The sequence below is a fragment of the Biomphalaria glabrata genome, chromosome 11, assembly GCF_947242115.1.
Source record: "Biomphalaria glabrata chromosome 11, xgBioGlab47.1, whole genome shotgun sequence".
Lineage (NCBI taxonomy): Eukaryota > Metazoa > Mollusca > Gastropoda > Planorbidae > Biomphalaria > Biomphalaria glabrata.
This window is the reverse complement of record NC_074721.1, coordinates 13,414,207-13,434,967: the sequence shown is the minus strand read 5'-3', so window position 1 is coordinate 13,434,967 and position 20,761 is coordinate 13,414,207. Positions and strand designations below refer to the sequence as shown.

The 20,761-nt window shown below is 33.2% G+C and overlaps 2 protein-coding genes across 2 annotated transcripts in view; both read right to left on the bottom strand.

Annotated features, from left to right (window-relative positions):
* Positions 1 to 20,761, bottom strand: part of LOC106059282 (uncharacterized) — a 69,652-nt gene that overhangs the window by 47,436 nt on the left and 1,455 nt on the right. The gene's annotated exons all lie outside the window — the stretch shown is intronic.
* Positions 9,455 to 17,392, bottom strand: LOC106059283 (low affinity immunoglobulin epsilon Fc receptor-like). Its single transcript, XM_013216856.2, has one exon. The coding sequence runs from the start codon at positions 17,045 to 17,047 to the stop codon at positions 16,118 to 16,120; it is 930 nt and encodes a 309-aa protein (XP_013072310.2). The 5' UTR covers positions 17,048 to 17,392; the 3' UTR covers positions 9,455 to 16,117.

The following is a 20,761-nucleotide window of genomic DNA, read 5'->3' as shown; positions in this document are numbered from 1 at the left end:
TAGATAGTGGAATCACGGGGATAAGAATCCCTGGCCCAACGCCCGTAGTTAAAGTTAAAGCATACGCTGATGACACCACCCTTTTTCCCTCATCAGAAAAAGACATAGCCGCAATCATAGATAAGTTTATTCAATTTGGGAGGGCAAGCGGGTCAAAAATCAACATAAATAAATCTTGTATTATGGGATTGGGCAGGTGGGAAATCCCCTTAATCATCCCCTTTAACCTTAAAATAGAGAAGGAAATTAAAATATGCGGCATCACGTGGACAAGCAACCCAACATATTACCACACACAGCAGTGGGAAAATATTTTAAACAAAACCAAAAACACACTTTAAAAATTTCATTATACAGCAACTATTATATTTGGTAGAGCAATACTAGTAAACAACCTGGTCATCCCGAAGATAGTTTATTTAGCAAACATCACAGAACCTCCACCAACTTTTATACCAAGCATAAACACAATCATTAGGGATTTTATATTTAAAAGCACTATCAGAAACATTAAACACACAACACTTATACAAAACAAAGAGGATGGGGGGATAAACTTACAGGACATCAGAACCAAAATACAAGCACTTAGAGGACAAGTAGCCAAGAACCCAAACAATTTTCCATTAACAATATACTACTACGGCTTAAGGTTAAATAAAATAATTCCAATAAAAAATGACACCCCACACCACTTTGGTACAAACACACATCCATTTTACAGATCCATATCAAAAATACTCTCTGGCAATGAACATCTAATACACAGTAAATTAAAAGACACATATACAACACTTAAGTAACAGTTACAAGAAAGATTATTCAATAGGATCAAATGGAGTAGAGAATTAGGTGTAATAAATTTCAGAGACACTTTTATAAATCTACACAGCAAACACATTACACCCAAAGCCAGAGAAATAACATACAGACTAATCTTCGGGATGACCCCTGTAGGAAGTAAGAAAAGAAATGTACAAACATGTGTTTTCTGTCACACAGATAATGGTAGCAATGAAAGCCATATGTTTTTAAAATGTAAAATATTTGATAATGTTAGATGCACTATGAAAGTCCTACTAGAGGCAAACTGTAACACCAATGTTAATCTTAACCTAGCTATTGTTTTAAATAAATTGCCTAAAATCAAAAGTAAGATGAATCATAAATTCAATCTAATAATAGTGAGTGAATACAGAAGTCTTGTGTGGCACAGTAGAATTAAAGTTGTTAATAACAATGTATCTTTAAATCCTTATAATCTAGAGTTAATATTGAGAAAAATAATTGAACATAGAATTGATAACTATACTGGTTAGATAGAAATTGTAATTATTGTATAATTTATTGTCCATGACTAAATTGTCAGACCTGAGAGATAAAAATCTAAATACTGTCATCAATCTGTAAAGTTACTCTATTGGTATTATGTCAGTTAGTTTAAGTGGTTATGCGAGTGTGTGAGAGTGTGTATGTACCTGGGTTAAAGAGAGTTTGGGCTGAGAGATGCGGGATAGGAATCAAATTGAACTTTATTTATCTATGGAAAACTACTAAAGAACTGTCTTTTAAAGGGAAGTCAACACTTTTGAAGAATTATTTCTCCCTTACGGTTACGTCCTCTTTGATCACATGATCGGAGAGCATGTCACAAGTCAACATCAAGTGTGTCTGTACAACACTCACAGAACACGGCAAGCCCGTGGACACGTAACAAGAACACTATGACAATGTCTATATCTTAGCGGCAGCCTCATCCTAGATAAACTGGAAAACAAAGGAACAAGAAAACAAGACGCAACTAAAGGAGCCTGCGAAGAGACTAGAAACAAAACTAACCAAAACCAATAATCCTAAAGAATATAGACAAGGGCAGACAATTGAAAGTCAAGAATCTTTTATGAATAATGTAATATTTTAAGACAAATTAACTATTTTTTATTTATGTATTAATTATTATTTTTTTGTTAAAACCCCTCGTAATGAGAGAAAAAGAATCCTTAATCGACACCCCTATCCTGAAATAATTTACACGTGACCCTAACAGAACCCTGAAAAATTGTTATACAGTAGTACCTTTGCTTGGTTAACTATCCCAGAATGACTATAACAGACCAAAGGGCCACCTTGATGATGCTAGAATAGCCCTCTTACATCTCAAGGAGACCTTTAAAAAATTGTCGTGAGAGGGATTAACCTGTACCCTTATCAGTCTTTTTTAAATACATTAGGCATACAGGGCAGCTGTATAAAACCCTATATTGGCTTGCCTTGCCTAATTACTAGCTACTACCTGGGAACATAGCATTGCTTCAAAGTCAATTTCCTGAAAGATTGTCAAAGTTGCTGTGACAGCAACTTTGTTGTCACAGCAACTTTGTTTAATGAACTCATTTATGTAGAAGATTGTTTCTGTTAAAACAATAATAATGAGGCTACTTATCAAGAAGTCCTTTTTATTCTTTATTACTTTATAGAAAAGGTGTGGTTCTGTTGTGTAAAATTAAATATTATTATATGTCTAAAATACTATTTGACGAGACAGAATGGAGGCTTAAGATGAAATCAGTCACTTTTTCCTCTTCGTACCACCACCAAGTTCAATACATTATGTCCCCTTTAGCCATAAAGTGACAATGACAAGTGCTTCGTTTAATTTTGAAAATGTCTACAAGATAAGATAACTTAAATTCAGTTTGACTACAATGACAACCTTAGCGTTGTCAAACTAGTGGGTACTTCATGGGTTGTAATTTCTTGACCACTCATGTTTTATTTTAAATTTTTTTGAAAATGACTACAAATTGGTAGATATTAATGGAATTGTAATTGCTTGACCACTCATGTTTTATTTTTATTTTTTTTGAAAATGACTAGAAATTAGTAGATATTAAATGAATAGTAATTTCTTGACAAAAAAAAATAAAAAAAAATAAGAGATTGAACCTTTTCAAAAAATTACATTAATTATAAGACTTCAGTTAGGCCAGGAGAGGCGCGGGAGCTGAGCGGTAAAGCGCTTGGCTTCCGAACCGGGGGCCCCGGGTTCGAATCCTGATGAAGACTGGGATTTTCTACTTAGGAATCCTTAAGCGCCTCTGAGTCCACCCAGCTTCAATGGGTACCTGATATTAGTTGGGGAAAAGTAAAGGCGGTTGGTCGTTGTGCTGGCTACATGACACCCTCGTTAACCGTAGGCCACAAAAACAGATGAACTTTACATCATCTGCCCTATAGACCACAAAGTTTGAAAGGAGAACTAGTTAGGCCAGGTTCACATCTAACTTTGCATTCACTTGCACCTATCGTTTGATCTGCTGCACCGTTGGGGTACTACACAAGATCTGTCAACCTTCTTTCTCCATTTTTATCTCTCATTTGTCTTTGATATAATTTTATTCGGATGTTCTTTCTGAAAATATTGAAGTCTGCCTGGTTGGACCACTTCGGGGTCCGATTTTGAGTTTGTGTTTCCACACAAACTGTCTTTGTAACCTTGTTTTATCTTACAGTGGGTGCTGAAATAAATAAAATGCAGATTATTTGAGACTTCTTTTTGAGGACTAGTAATACTACCTGTGTACACGGAAGGCACGCAACAGCACAAACCACAGAGCAATACGATTGGCACCTTAAATGAATATCTCTGCTATTACTGGACCTACTCATAGAGTAATCAATAGCGCGAGTTTTGGATTCTTTTTAATCCCATTTTTTTACAACGCAACATTCATGCTTACAACAATGCTTTAATCTTTTAAGTATTGGTTTTTTTTTTTGTTTTTTTTTTTACTAGTGAGGGTATGGGGTATTAGGGAGAAGGTTTTCGTGCTGCCTTTAGAAAAAAAAAGTTAATGACATTGTGTCGAACAATTTCAAAACGACTACATCTCGATGTACAAGTAGGCCTTTATTACATAACACATAAAATCATAAAGTCATAAAAATTGTAACAGTGAATATAAGCGCTTATTAAAATTGTGAGTGTGCAATTATTTTTTTTTTGGTGTATTATACGGTTTGTGACGATGTGTTATTCTAAATTGGTTGCCTATCTAGATCTAGGACTGACAAAATACAAATAAAATGTCAAGAGTGGACTAAGATGCGATATTGATTTTTTCTTCTTTGAAGGGGCGTTTCATTTAAAAATATTGTGTAGGGGGGCATTATAGTGCAGGAAGATGAAAGGCAACAACTGATGGGCCTAAAAATGTTTATGCACATTCTAAAATAGAGGGTTGCGGTCCTATTTAGAGACAAAAAGAGCATAGAATTTGAGGAGTAGAAAATTTTGTTGGATAAAACGTTGGTAAAACGTGGTCAAGTGGGCTCTTATTGTTTAGGGACTAAGAGTGTGTCAGGCAAAATAAACATATGTACTAACTAAAATAGAACGGGCACCAGCTAGTATAAATGCATATACCTCAAGAGATGTCCAGCTATTTCTCTGCGGTTTAAGGTTCAGAAATGTATTACCTTACGTAAACAGCTCGTAGTAAGAAGAGAGGGAATCAAGTAAGTTACATATAGAAGAGGTTGAACAAGTCGATTCGTAAGTACGAGAGAAAGTATTGGATTAAAGTTTGGAATGACATAGACTTATAGTATTGACTTGCTTTACTTCCAGTGTAGCTTAAGGCCGCAACAGTGTTTTGCCATTGGTCCCCTCTTGGGGATTTCCCTCAGTTGGATTCATGTCTCTCTTGCCATCTCTGCTTCTGAGTCTGCCTCTCCTCCCCCTTTTCCATGTTTGTTTCGGCCCCCGTAAGGGAAAAAGCCGCTATTAGGTTTTTGCAAAATGTTCGTCTGTCCGTCTGTCACACTCAGATCTTAAAAACTAGAAGAGAAATGAAAAATATTATTTCACCATGCGATGCGGCTTGAAAAGATTAGGTTTTTAAAAGCAAACAGTTTAGTTTACTAAATTAATTATGCAAGCAATTTTTTCACATAAATACACCAATTATAAAACAATAACGAAAATACAAGGGAGGCAATGTTACACATGTTACCAAAGAATGAAAATTAGTTGTGTATTTTCAGTATAATTAAGTCAAATATATATATATATATATATAATGTACAAATAATGTTCACAACAAATATAAATATTAGTTAAAGGTGTTTTTTCTGGTCAACTAGCTGTTAAAATTAAAAGAAAAGATTTTTGTTTGTTTATAAAGATTAAGAATGCACTTTGTATGTAAATATCACGCATATTTTTAACAATGGACATTTTATGCAGCGACTTTCGTGCAGTAGCGTGACAAGTATCTACAGAACATGGTGCTGTCAGTTCCCTCAAAATTTTAAAAATAATCAGATTTTATTATTTTTTTGTTAAGTGCCCCCATCAGAATATTTTTGTGCGTTTTTTCTGTCGGTAGGTCTGTCCGTCAAGTTTAGATAAAAAAAAAACTCTAAAAGCTATTGAAAATCTGATTTACCCTTAAATGTTTCTCCCGTAACATCTCAATAGTTTTAAGTATATAAAATTGATTGTTCCGGATTTTTTTTGTGCAAAACAAATCAACGCCAACGAATGTTTGTTGGCTCTTCTAAAATATATTACATTCAATTTCCATAAGAAGATTTTTAGTCTAGCTAGGCCGTTGTTTTTTTCTTTTGACGTCATAAGAATGAATTCTTTAAATGAAATGCTAAATGAACGCACTCGGTGCACCAATGTCTATGAACACTCGATAAATGGCTCGTATTGATGTAGGCGTTTTTTATTCTAGGCCATGTGACGTTGTGTCTTTATTTTTCCTTTAACGTCATATGGAAATAATTCTTTACATGAAATCCTAAAAGAACTCGGTATAGTAACGCTTATTAAGCCTCGTTATGTGACTCGCTTTTAAAAAAGGAATGATATTGTAATAACTGAAGGGAGGCAAACTCAACGAGACATAGATGTTTATTTACAGGACATCACAAATACATGTAGAACAACATGTCTTGAGCACAGCATCTTTACATCAGCTCTAGACTTGGGTGGAAATCGTTCTCTCTCTCTCTCTTCTAAACATCCGACTTAGTCTTGTCACTAATAATGCAAACCTTCTGCACTATCTTGGATGGTGGTGTGCATGGCTGGGTTATAACATTGTCCCCTTCTTAGCACTTTTCGTCCCGAAAAGAAACTGTGCAGTAGAGGTTTGACAGTTCAGGTGGCAGTCACAGACGTCAAGAAGCGTGTTCCCCACGAAGCCATCCGCACACTTTTCTTCGGCCGCCGCTTTCTCTTTCTCCAGTTGACCAGGTTGTTGTTGAAACGATGACGTGGCCTTTCAACACACAAGTGTTTTTTACATTAGAAATTAATTATTACGCAAAAAGTAGCCCTCCCCCACCCCAAAAAAAAAAAGATCAAGCCCCTTGGGCCCCCAAACGATGGAAAATTCCTAGCTACGCCCCTGCCTTCACGTACAGCCATCATAGCCTTAGACGAGTAGTTTGTCCATGTGAAAAATATACATAATGTATTCGCTGACAATGAAGTTTGACACAGGCAGTGCGACTCTCTAAACAACAATGGCAAAACCAACGAATTCTAATCGAGTACAATCTCCATCAACAAATCCACCACTCAAACACATCTGTTCATTGCCTGGGATATCTGCATTTTATTAACGAAATACCAAGAAAATGCAGTCAATTAATGCAGCTACTGCTCGTATATTTTGTTTTGCCAATGCTTCGTTGATACAAATCAACAATTGCACTCAGAAGATGGCATATGAAGAGCTTTCTTAGATCTTTTCTATCGTAAACTGGTGGACTTGTTTAACCTACTATTTTATTTTATTAAGCGCTAACACTGACCGCAACTCTACACGACGTAAATACATTTACCAAGATCACTGTACTCTTAAATCTTGATCAAAGAAACTTTCATATAGGCCTATATCAAATCAAAAGACATCTGACAATGTTTTTACTCCAAAACATAAAAAATGCTATTATCATATTCTCGGTCTTTTCTAAATATAATGATAACTATTAATTTTATGCAAATGAAAACTAATCATTAGGACTAACGTGCTATAGAATATTGAATAGCAAGCGTACATGGTCGGATATTAACTACAGATTAACTTGTTACAGTTTATTACAACAATAACTTATCCTTATTAACTTTATTTTATTGGAAGCTCTACATGTTAAGTTGCTTCCTAGCAGAAGTTAGTTGATTTGAAGGTGTAAAAAACTGACTAAAATTTGGCTACCCAGAATTCAGAGGGGTGCACGTGAATGGTCAGCCATCAATGATAGTCTACTATAACGGTATTTCAGTCACCAGTTGGAGCACTACTTGTTCAGTTGCTACTTAGATCTTAATTGATCTAATAGTACAAAAAAGTGGCTAGAATTTGTCTACTCAGAATCCCAGGACGCCCATGAATGCACTTTGTATGTAAGTATCACCACATTTTTTAAAGTGGACTTTTTATGCAACGACTTTCGTGCAGTAGCGTGACTTAACTTCAGCACACCCCTAGGACCTACTCAACTAAATAACCGGAACCAGCCTAAAGCGCTTGGTTAAAACCCACTTCAGCGCCAGATGAGAAGCCTTTAAGATGGTTATGGTCTAATTTTCAAAAATTTTAGAAACTCTAGAGACATTGACTAGTATCGATGAAAAATCTTCTAGTAGATCTGAAGAAGGCGATTTGTTACTTACATTTATTTTCTCATCTTGGGGTTTTGGTCGCTGTTTTAACTAAAATAATGGACACGTAATTCTACCTTCAAAAACATGGATTGTCAATTCGAGACTACGCCCTTTAACCATAAACATTAGAAACATTCTTAGCTAATAATCGGGACGACATTGCTGAATCCAGTTTTACCTTTGCCGAAAGCATGTGCACAGATCTGGAGACGAAAAAAGTTGAAGATTCTGTAGTAACACACATGAAAGAGCTACGGGTGGAAATTTATTATTATTTATTATTGTTAATTCAAGAAGTCATCCGACATGAGCAATATGATGAAGTGATAAGAAAAATGAATTTTGTCGTCATCCCAACTTTTGAATTCTCAGATCAAATTGATTGCGAACAACGCTGAAAAAAATGCCACTCAGCAATTTGGCAATTGATGTAAAAAAAAAAAAGATTTCGATAAATTTATTGCTAGCTTTGTGACCAAGAAAGCAATTAAGATTATTTCCTAGTATCTTATTTGTTAAATTAATTTTATTTTGCAAAGTAGCAATACATGTTAATGAATACACATTAGTATTAAAAAAACAACACTTTTCTCAGTTTTCTTTCTTTTTTTTTTAGTGGGGGGGGGGGCATCATCACGAGCTGATGTACTGGGCATCATATACCCTAGCAACGCCACTGCTTCGGACATAGTCCATTGTTAGTAACAAATCTTTGTGGAGACAGCTTACCGCCCAAAACCCGATCGGCGCAGGAGGATCTAAGTCTAAGTAATAAAAAATGGCAATAAACAGTTTGTTGTTTGTTTTTTTGTTGTTTTTTTAAGCTTGGCCATGTGGAGTGGATCGGCGCCTTCGGAGGTCACGAGTGGATGGTCATTTATTACGTGTTCTAAAATATACGTTTCATTTCCATATGTGTGGCTTTAAAAGATCAGGATCGCCACGAATGGTCACTCTCTAATACTGTAGATCATGTCTGTAGGGCTAAATTAAAGGGTGTTGAAATTGCGAAATTAGCAAATTTATGGCGTTTGTTAGATACACAAAAAATGAAGAAATTCATGACGAATTTTTACTTTGCCAGCCTTTATTAGTTCACACAACAAGAGAATATATCTTTAATGATATGAAAAAAAATATGTAAAAGAAAAACATTGATTGGAATAGATGTGTTGGAAAAAGCAAAGATGGAGAAAATTGTATGGTAGTAATAATTAAAGGACTTGTTTTATGATTTCAAAATGTTGCCTTAAATGTCATATCCACACAATGTTGCCTTAAATCTCATATCCACACAATGTTGCCTTAAATCTCATATCCACACAATGTTGCCTTAAATGTCATATCCACACAATGTTGCCTTAAATGTCATATCCACACAATGTTGTCTTAAATGTCATATCCACACAATGTTGCCTTAAGTGTCATATCCACACAATGTTGCCTCAAATCTTATATCCACACAATGTTGTCCTAAATGTCATATCCACACAATGTTGTCCTAAATGTCATATCCACACAATGTTATCCTAAATGTCATATCCACACAATGTTGTCCTAAATGTCATATCCATGTGAGCAGGTCAGGGTCGTGCTACTGAGTGAGGCCTTTTTTTTATCTGCTACTCAACATTTAGCTCTACTGGGTGGGCCCAATCTGTGCACCTTGGTCAGCGACCAAGGGGCTAGAGTCGCCTAAGCAACCAGACAGCACAATTAAACTGGTACTAAACTTATCTAGCTAACTAAAAGTAAAACAACCAACTAATGTTACAAAACAAACGTATATACACTTTATTTACATGATACAAAAAAAACAGTAATAAAATAAATATACACACTACTAAACGATTAATCAACCCTACTTAACTGAACCTAACAAATAAAGCAGCTATTTGGCAGAACTACAACAGTAAGCTACTAGCAACAGCAATAATTACTACGGCAGCTATGGCAGCAGTAAAAGCAGTTAGGCAGAACTACAGCAACAATAACGGCAGCTCTACAGCAGTAAAAGCAGTTAGGCAGGAATTATAGCCTGCAGTTACAAATATAAACATAAAAAAATAATAATGAACTTGACCTAGTCTAGCACATACACATACTTAAATGCATGAGGTAAATACAATTACCTGCATGTAGCTAATAAAAGCCATACATACTCAAATCAAAGTCTAAGCCAACACAGGTCAGGCTAGACTACAATAAAACATAAATCTAGGTCTAGACTCAACAAACTGCCATTATGTAGGTAGTTCGATAAAAAAAATTCAAACTCACAATATACTAATAAAACCTATATGGTTGAAAAGGGCTTGAAAAATATTTACAACCATACTAAATTTACCATTGTATGACAAGTGGAAGGGGAGATATTAATTTTTATTTGAGAGGGGAAAAGTTTAGATTTTTGAGATCCATGTCATTTCTGTTCACTACCGGAAGTTGAATCAAACTGGGAAATAGGTCAAGAGTATTTTTTGATTGTGCTGCCAATTGAGCTAATTTTGTAACAAGAATGAACCTCATTTTTTTTTTTCATTTTGTTTTGAGTTTCTCTTTATTGCGTGAAACAGTGTAACATGAATTAATTTTGAATGTATTGATAGGATTAATAATTATTATTTAAAGTGTACTCTTAAGGAATATATAGTAAAACACTATTTGTAATTGAAAAAGTACTTATGTTTGTTAAAAATTCATTTTGAAAGATTTAAATCTTAAAAGAGAAAAAAATAATTTTAGTTAAGTGCCTGGTACCTATACTTTTAAAGTATGAACTAATTATTATGCTGAGATTATTATTTAAAAAATTGAAAAAGTAATACTTTGATTTTAAGTAATTTTTTATACATGAAGTAAATAATTTTTACATCTATATCAAATCTGCATTACACGTTAATGAAGAACATAATTGGTATCATGCATTCTAAATATTAATATTATGCATGATTTTATATAAGAAAAAATGTCTAGATATTCTATTTTATTTATCAAAATAGATTTTTTTATTACAAAAAATGTTGTTTTTTTGGAAATAAAATAGCATACTTATTATCACTTACACATCAGCAAATCAATCAAATAAAATTTAAAAAACACTTAAGGAAATGTAAAATACTATCACAATGAAAGAACAAGTATAATCTCAGCATCATTCTTATTTTCATAATTTCTCGAGTGGGATATCGTGAATCTCACAGATTCTTAGATTATTTGCTTTTGTAAACAATATATTTTCTATGATCAAAACATGTGTTAAAGAATAAGCACACCTATGTCTTTCAAAGCAGCTTTTATTTCATTTGTCATTTCATTTCTTGCTCATCTGTCCTCTCTCAATTAATTAATCCATAATAATTTCCCCACATCTTTTTCTTGATAAACAAAAAGAAAATGTGTCTCTTGCTCATCTCTTTTTTAGTGCAAAGATAATGCAAGCGTTGTTGCCCTTGACTTTTGTCTTACCATCTAAAAATAGCCTTTTAGCAATTGGTGTTTTTCATGATAATAATTTAAGAAACCTAAGATTCTTTCAGCCCAATCATTGTATAGTGAAGAACATTGTTTTTATACCCACTGATGGGTCTGATAAATCCCTTATTAATGAGAAACTGTCACATTAATATGTCCAGTGTAGACTGAGGTATAGTTTGATTTAAATATTGAGTGGAGTTTACTAATCATGGTTTGATAATTTATTACAGGACAACCAAAAGCATTAATCAAATAGTTAAATAGAAAATATGGTGCATCTAGCATTTTTAATGGTGGGTAAAGTGTCCTTGATGTTCCAACTAAATGTGAAAAACAAATTTAATTCCAAATTTCTAATACTTTATCTATATATTAATATAATAGCTATATAATATTTTTAATAAAAAAAAACTTAAAATTAATAGTAGTAAAAAAAAGTAAAGTGAAATAATAATAACTTAGAGTAGTTGATAATTATGTGATGCAAACAAAGCTTAAATTCTATGAATATTACTAATGGTACAAACTTATTTAAACGATAACTAAGAATTTTTTTTTTTAATTTTACACAACTACCTTATTAGATAATATCAATTCATATTGAATTGGAATAATTTTAAAAAATATTTAACCTTATGAAAAAATAATTAATTTTGTATGTAGATAAATCAAATGCTTTTAAAATAAATTACTCAAATCATAGATGGTTATAAATAGGGGGCCGATTGAGATGGATTTAAATATGTACTGTCAGTGATGGCTGTATTTATGTTCTAACAAATCTCTTTTTTCATGGATAGTTGTTTTTTTTTTTGCCAACTCTGTTTTAAAATATAGTGTTCAGTGCTAAAAATGTCAACTATCGATAATTGGGCACAAATTTGAGTGAATCGAGAGGACTTCACTGTAAGTCTTTTTTTTAATTAAATTAGGTCGAAAATATGGTTCTAACTTATCAATTAAGCATTTTTAAGCAAACGCCTAAATGCCTCTTTTTTTAAAGTTTGGCACCTGGATTAATTCAATGGACAAACATAAAAACAAAATATGCAGTTGTTTGATCTTCAACCAAATAAAAACAAACCAACACTGGAATAATCGGAACATGCCTTTTAAAAATATAAACATTTCAGGTCACAATGAGCACAAATTTCGTACAAAAAAATAGCAAAATTTAATTTTACTATGAAATTCAAAATATAATAGTTTTGGACCTATGCAGTTTGTATATGAAAAAATGTAATACTACTTCCGGTGTTTATACGCGGATATCGAACTACCTACATTATGGAGCATTGGGTAGGACGCAGCCATCTTTTACATTAAAAAATTAAAATTAGGAACCTGCCAACTTGTTTGTTAAAGCCATTATCCTAACAATATTATAATATTAATAAAAATACTTTTAGAAACAAAAAGATAATAAAATATTTCAAATAGACATAGTATAGAAAAACAATAAGGGGATCATTAAGGCAAGGGGGTGACGCTACCCAAGTCTACGGAACTTCCGGTTCCATCAGAGGTAATCCTGGCTAATTAACTAGCCAGTGACGCCACTACTCTAATCAGTCTACATCTAGACTATAACAGTAGATGTAGGAACAATCAATACAAATACAAACTAAAGAGAGTAAAAATAAAAACATTTTCCAACTTACAGGCGGTCCCAGCTGAAATTACACCACACTAAAATAATTTAATACAGGTACCACTGTCCGCACTGACCACTGGTCAAGACAAAAGAGAGCTTAACGTGGTTCCGTAGCTAGCTATAACTGGTCAGCGCGAACATATCGGAGAGCATGACGTCACGCTAATTACCTAAAGTTAAACTGGACTACCGATTTCCCTAATTTGTACCTAGCCGTACACAACAATAAAATCTAGCAAATTTCTACTGACACGGACTACACAACAGTTTATACTAAATTAAACAGCATTAAAAAGAGAATCTTAAAAATTAAATCCTACAAAAATACAAAAAGGAAGATAAAAAGTTATTTGCATTCTAAACTTATATGGGGGCTCTATACCGTTTACAGACCTGCACATAAACTGAAATTTAAAAATAACAACCAATCCAACACTAATGTCAAAAACAAAAATAAGCAGAACTAACCAGGGACAAAAAAATAGGAAAAAACATCCACAGCTCTAAGACTAATTAACTATTTTAAAAACTACTTTTCCTCTAGGAGTAAAACACAAATAACAGAAAAAGACTAAAACTAGCAGAAAGTTATAAATAGCGGAAATTACAATATACTCAGCACTGAACTATATAAACTAAAAAGACACTAAATTACAAACATCATAGCCCTGGCCTATATAAATTACAAATTAAAATAAAGATAAAATTAGGTCAAAAATTAGATCTAGAAGCGCCAGCTCACATCCACACAACGTTGTCCTAAATGTCATATCCACACAATGTTGCAAACACACAGGCAGCACGTAAAATGTCCATCGATCTATAGAAAATTCTGGATGAAAGCTTGAAAGTTGTTAATTACATGACTTTTTTTTACAAGTATGTGTATGTGTGTAGTCATTACAGATTCTTTTCCATGAAGTTTGTTAGCATTCTCTGTGGGTCATTCTAAATCGATGATTAAACGTATGAACTTCAATGTTTTCTTATTTATAGATCTGAGCTGAGAAAATGTTAGCATGACTAGAAATAGATTTGTTAAATAGAATATATAGCAGATATATTCTCTAATTTAAACTGTCTCAACTTATCGCTACAAGGTAAAGAAAACTCATGGCCTGACGGTAACGCTGCTATTGCACAACTAAATTGATTTTAAATGAAAGTTGGTAATGGAAAAAAGTCTCGTTTCAATCTCTTCATGAATTTATAATAAATATTCGGCTACTAAATTAAAGATGATTTTCTGAAATACATAACAGAGCATTTGGACAGTAAGCAAATGAGCTAAAGAACCAACTAATTCCTTGATTTAAACAGTTAAAATTAACACAACATAAAATCCAGAAAGTTGAGTGGGGTCTAGGGGTACTCAGCGTTACAAAAATTATAAAAGGGGTACACATAGGTCAAAAGTTTGAGAAACACTGATCTAGTGCATATAGATCTCAAGATTGCTAAATCAGAAGTTTAGTTTAGGTAGATCTACAACCTGATTCTAGTTCCATCCATTTAAAAGAAAATGCTTATAGTTATGTTGGTAACTGTGCTGGGACCTCGAGCAGACGTTGCCGAAGTACAAGCTCGATACCTGTTCTTTTTTTTTTATTGCAATTCAATGCCAAAAGATGATCTAAAATCGCTGTCTGACATATTGTGAATATCCGGTAGTTGTCATGCCGTAAAGTGAAATATATCTCTTTATCAATAATAGGCTATTAATTTGTTGTTTTTTTTATTACCGGCCTCCGAAAGGGGAAAAGAAGCTGTTTGTTTTGTGTGACGTATCTGTCCGTCTGTCCGTCCCGTTTAGATCTCAGAAACTAGAAAAGAAAATGAAAATCGGGCATTATGACATTTTAGATCATTCAAAGTTCTGATGCAACTGCTACTTTTTTCTTTTCCAAAAATGAGCCATATTATTTTTTAAATTATATATGCAAGCAGATTTTTTTAAAATTACATCATTTTTCAATGAAAAACGTTAGAGGAGATAACTTTTTTAAAAAATGTCACCGACTTCTTCATTAATAAATTAAGATTCATTCATAGATTCGCGCATTGGTGCTAAACATTTGCATCTAAGCTCACAATGGTAAATGTGTCGATGAATCATTATCAAATACATTTTCCATTTATTAACTAACTCATTGAATAGAATACTGATTCAAATGTCATTTTTTTTTAAGAATTTTAAAAATAACGAACTACTTTTCTAGCGCGCAGATTTTGACGTATACTCATTATATGGGCCTACACTTGACAGTCTAAGTAAGACTTAATAGAGCTATGATCTACATATATTTATAATACGAGTTCTAGTCTAGATATAGTAGATTCTATACCAAGATTCTATATCTAGATCTAGACTTATAATATCTATATCTAGATTTAGATCTAGACTTAAATCTAGATATAGACTTAGATCGAACTCTAGATATAGATTTAGAGAATTAGATCTTGAATCTAGATTTAGATCTAAAACAATATCTAGATCTTGCTAGATCAATGTCTAGTTTGTATGACAAATGAGAATGGAGATATTAATTTTTATTTGCGAGGTTAAAGTCTTGTCATCTGTACACAATTGTAGCTTAAAGAAGTTCAAGAATTTTTTCGTGTTGCCAATTTATCTAATTTTGTTAGAAGAATAAATCTTTTTTAGTTTCTCTTTATTACAATATAACATGCTATTTTGTATGTATGGATAAGGTTAAAAGTTGTTATTTTAAAAAATAAAAGTGTACGCTAAATGAATATATGGAGATGCTGTGGCTGAGGGGTAAAGCACTTGAAACTGGAAGTCCCGTGTTAGAATCCTGTGAAGACTTTTGAATTTCAACTTCGGGGGCCGATTTTGAGTTTGTGTTTCATACAAACTGTCTTTGTAACCTTGTTAAGTTATGCGGGATGTTTATACTAGGAAGTAGAATATCTATTACCTTGAAGGAACATCCGAAATATGTAAAATATTTTACAGAAAAAAAAATATTTTTGACAATCAAAACAAATCACGTCTTGAATATCCCTTGCCAATTGGCGAATCCGATAGGGATCCGACGGGGGCCACCTCTGATTTTTAGTGAAAACAAACTTTCTTTGTAACCTTGCTATTCATTATTATCCTATCGAGATGAACATTTCCAAAATAAACGTCTGCTTTGTCATTTTATTAAAATTTACGAAGGTTCACTTCATTAAAAATTGAATTATGTATGCATTTATTTTATTTTACAGGATCTGAACATATATTATTGTGGCATTTACACCGAAGAATTTATAATTGACAATTAATAGAACAATTATGTATTCGGAACTTCGCATAAAAATGTCTTAACATAATACTTCTTGGGATAGCAAGGGTAATCGTGTAGATCACGACACTCCTTGATGGCCAGGCAATTCTCTTCTCTGCCCCCTCCAGGCTCACTAGTTCCCCAAAATAATTGTACAACAGGAGTTCCACTAGACATGTGCACCCAGCGACCTTCCTGGTCTTCGTCGGTGCCTCCTATCATAATAGATGTTTTCGAGGCGCAGGAGTCATGCGAAGAAAGAAAAGTTTTCACGAATTTAAATTCACTCCAGTCGTCCATCTCTGCCAGATAGCCCCCGAATACATGACACACAATCTGGGCAATTCTAAAGTTATTGATTTCTTTAGATTTATACAGATAATATCTGCGCTCATAGTGTGAGCTGGACACATGGAAAAGATTATTTGCTGAACTTCTTAAGGCTTTCCTAATATTTTGCGCGTATCTTATCTCGCCCTCTAGTTGGTTATATAATTGTTTTAACTTCTTATTCTCATTCGTTAGCTCCTTATTCATTTGGACTAGATTGTCGACCTGACTTTGAATAGTTGATGTCTTATACCTTAATGTATCGTCGATTTCTTTCTTAGCATTTTCAAATATTTTCTTGTAATTATCAAACTCTTTCTCATACTTTATTTTTAAAGAGTCTGTAGTATTTTTCAAAGTTTGGTTCATGGATAATATATCATTGTGGGCTTGTTTATACACCTTTTTGAGATTATCAATTTCTGATGTTTTGACATAATTGGTAAAATCAATTTTAAAATTTTTAGTCTCGTAAGAAAGCTTTTTAAAATTATCTCGTAGTGTTAAATTTAAAGTTTTAATTTCCTTTTCGACGGTTCTACTACCAGAGATAAGCAGTTTTAATGTTCGATCATGATTGTCTGTTTGGTCTTCAATTTCTGACATTTCGACGGAAACACGATTTCTGTGACTGTCAAAATTATTAACAAATTTTATAAAATCTTTCTTTATATTTTGAGTCGATTCTGAAAGTGTTGTCAAATTTTGTAGAATAGTTACATTTATATTTCTGATGTCATGTTCCAAGCTTTTGCTGTCAGAATCTAACTCTTTTAAAAGCTCTTCCTGGTTGTCTATTCTATCTTTAAGTTGCGTATTTTCAAGAAAAGAACGATTTGAGTAAATGTCAAAATCTTTAACAAATTGTATAAAATCTTTTTTTAAATTTTCAGACGATTTAGAAAGTGTTGTCAAATTTTGTAGAATAGTTACATTTATATTTCTGATGTCATGTTCTGTGATTTCTGTGACTTTTTAAATCGTTAACAAACTTGATAAAATCTTCTTTTAAGTTTTGAGATATTGCAGAGAGCTGCGTCAATTCTGCGCGTATAGTAACATTCACGTTTCTTAAGTCATATTGAATGGTTTCTCTGACAATATTGACTACCTCTAGGTGCTGCTTTAGGTTGTCTATTCTTTCTTTAGTTTTGAATAATTCGTCGGGAACATTTTCTTTTAAACCATCAATATCGTTCATCAAAAGTTGGAGCAATTTATAAAGATCTAAAAAGTCACTTAGATGGGTTAAATTTACATTATCAGTGTGTTTCTCGATGTTTTCTGTTTTGAAATTTAATTCTTGCTGAAGCAGATCATAATTTTTGGTTTGGTTTTTAATTTTTGATATCATATCAAAAGTTTTGTCACTCAAATTTTCTAAATCTTGTTTAAACTGCTGTGTAAAATTGTCTGTCGCTGATATTCGAGTTAAATGTTTTTGTGCGTTTTCTTGCAAGGAATTATTTAATTCTTGAACAGATTTCTTTAGGGCGCTAAAATTTCTTAACGTTTGTACATGAATTTTGTTAAAAGTATAAGTTTCCATTAGTTCACCTTTTAATTTGTATTCCGTTGTATTTAAAAGTTCAATAACGGTTTGCTTAGTGAGGATGTGATCATCTTTTAACTTTAATAAGACTGTGAGTAATTCTTTCTCACTTCGTATATTTTCAGAATAAATTTTAGTTAGAAAACTTTTGAATAGCTCTATTATCAATTGCATTTGTTCTGTTGATGTATCATTTTCTAAAGAGGAATTCTTGGTCGTATTATAGTCTAAGCTACAATACCTATCTTTAGATATTAATGTTACATTCACATAAACACTTTGCGTTTCAGAATTTCTTTGTTCATTTAAAATCATTACTGAGTTTAATGTATTCAAAATTTTATCTTGGAAATATATATCTAAAGATTCCGATTTTAGATTTTCTACACATAGCAACAAGTCATTTAGAACATTCTCGATGCTATTTTTGCTCTTATATGTAGAGAGTTTTAGACCTATCTCAAACGGGGACAAAATGGCTGAAAAAAAGACATAAATCTTATCCAAGTTGAAAGCACATACCAATCTCATATCTAGCTTTGATCCTATTATACCAAAGAAAGAATGTTGGCTTTCATTGGAAGTGCATGCATGTTGATCAGGTTTTGTTGCTGATGATGAATTAAAATCTAAACTGGAGACATGGTCAACTCCAAACAATGATTGATTGAACTGTCCCAAGAAATACATCATTTGATCAATACATGTTCTTTTTGAAGCTATAAGTTCTTCTCTGTTTAAAATGACGGACCATAGAAGTGACACTCTAAGCGCTGCATTGTCATCGTCTAATCTCCTCGAACCGGAAATACTTTTGTTATCTCCCATTAATTGTGAATGTACTCTGGGTCCTTTATGGAATAAAAGAAATGTCAGTAAAATACAATTATTGAATACTTCCATGTACCAATATTAGTTTAAGTTAGATTATTTCAATGTATGTTACTGGGTGGACTAGTGATAAAGAGCTTGGCTTCCGAACCGCGTGGTTTCCAATATCTAAATAGTGTAAGCCAATGATGCCCAACCTAATTCGACCTTCGGACCATTTTAATTTCCAACAGTCGTGTCGCCGGCCACATGACCGAAAAGGTACAAAAACGAAATAAAATTACCTGAACTAATTTTATAAGAAACCCGTGGATCTAGCTCTTACATTAATTTATGGGATATTTTAATTTCATCTTTTTATTACGCGTCGAAAAAGGGCTTCATTTCTCACTTAAAACGTAAGAAACGTTGTAGCTAGCTTGACCACCGACTCATTTAATTATCTCTTTTTGGAAAATATACCCATCAATGCCGCCATATTTATTTAAAAAATGCGTTTATATATTGTTTTTTTTTTTTTAAACAGCCACACTTTCTTTACAAAACAAATAGTTGGCTTATTATCATGGTCCATAAAAAAAAAATATCTGTTTACTTTTCGTGGTAGAGTTTACAACAAAGTGTTAAAGGTCATGGTACCAATCCGTCGGAGAAAAGTTGAGAGTCCTCACATTTTTATTCTTTTTTTCTTTTTTTTTTGGGGGGGGGGGCGATATTCTACTTTTGTGCCGACGTTTCATCTGGCCGGATAGAACAACGTCGCGGGCCGGATTTGTCCCACGGGCCGTATTTTGGGCATCACGGGTGTAGGAAATTGAAGGAGACATAGTCACCAGTAAGCAATACGAAACATACATTACAGGATAAGCAAAGTTAACAAACGTAACGATAGGAATATATATTTAGGCTAAGTATCGCTACCCATTTTGGCGCCCAAATACTTCGGTGTTTCACACGACCTCCCGTTGATACGGCATAGAATATGTTGTAAAATACCATGTTATATAGGTTCTGTTTTACTTACGATATTATTTTTTTTAAATGTTTGTTTAGCTAAGGAATAATAATTAATTTAGCCCAAAAGAAAGAAAAACTATAATCCAAAAACAAGCACTCATCGAGATAAACTGTTAGCAGTGGATAATGTTTATTTGCAGGATATATTTTGGCTGTCTTGTCTATATCTTTGTCTATGTTATTTAGTTAACAGGTACACTAAATTCAATTTGACGGAAAAGAAGAACAAACTATTGTAAAATATTACTAACCTGCTTCAAAGACAGAAAAAAATACACAACTTTCGCTTTCTTGATGTTTGTACTCTTTGACTCTTTCAGATTCACTTTGATTAAAAGAGGTCGAGCTATTCATACCTGGCCCTTTACTTCGGTCATTAATTAATTCCGTTGGCAGTTTTGTAACTAAAAGTTTATAGTTAATCTTTTGCTTCGTGTGACTTGCGTCATAACCATGGGCCTCGCATCTGTAGTAGGTGACTTCATAGGTGGTGACATTTTTCACTGTCAAGCAGAAGTCAGTTTTTCCGAAAGTAATCGTGCAGCGGTCGGCGTCTAAAAGTGGTGCACGCTCTACTGTGCGTGAGTCATTAATGTATAAAGATACCAGGGGGTCAAAGTCTTTGTTTAAACGGGCCAGTGTCAGATGGGAGAGTTTGTTTAAGTGCTCAACCGTGTTGTTAGTTATTGAACAGCATATTGTCAGATTTTCATTGGAATCTGGGCGTATAGCTTTAGGCTCGATTTTCATAACTAGGTCTGGAAGTAAAAAAATAAGGTGTTTTTAGGTAATGTATTAATCTGGTTACCAAGACTGTATGGTAATCTAATGGTAGGCTGAGAGCAGCAGGTCCTCCATTTTTAAGGTATACTGATTTATGCAAACGCGACATGCAGCTCTTAAAAATCGACACAGTTGGC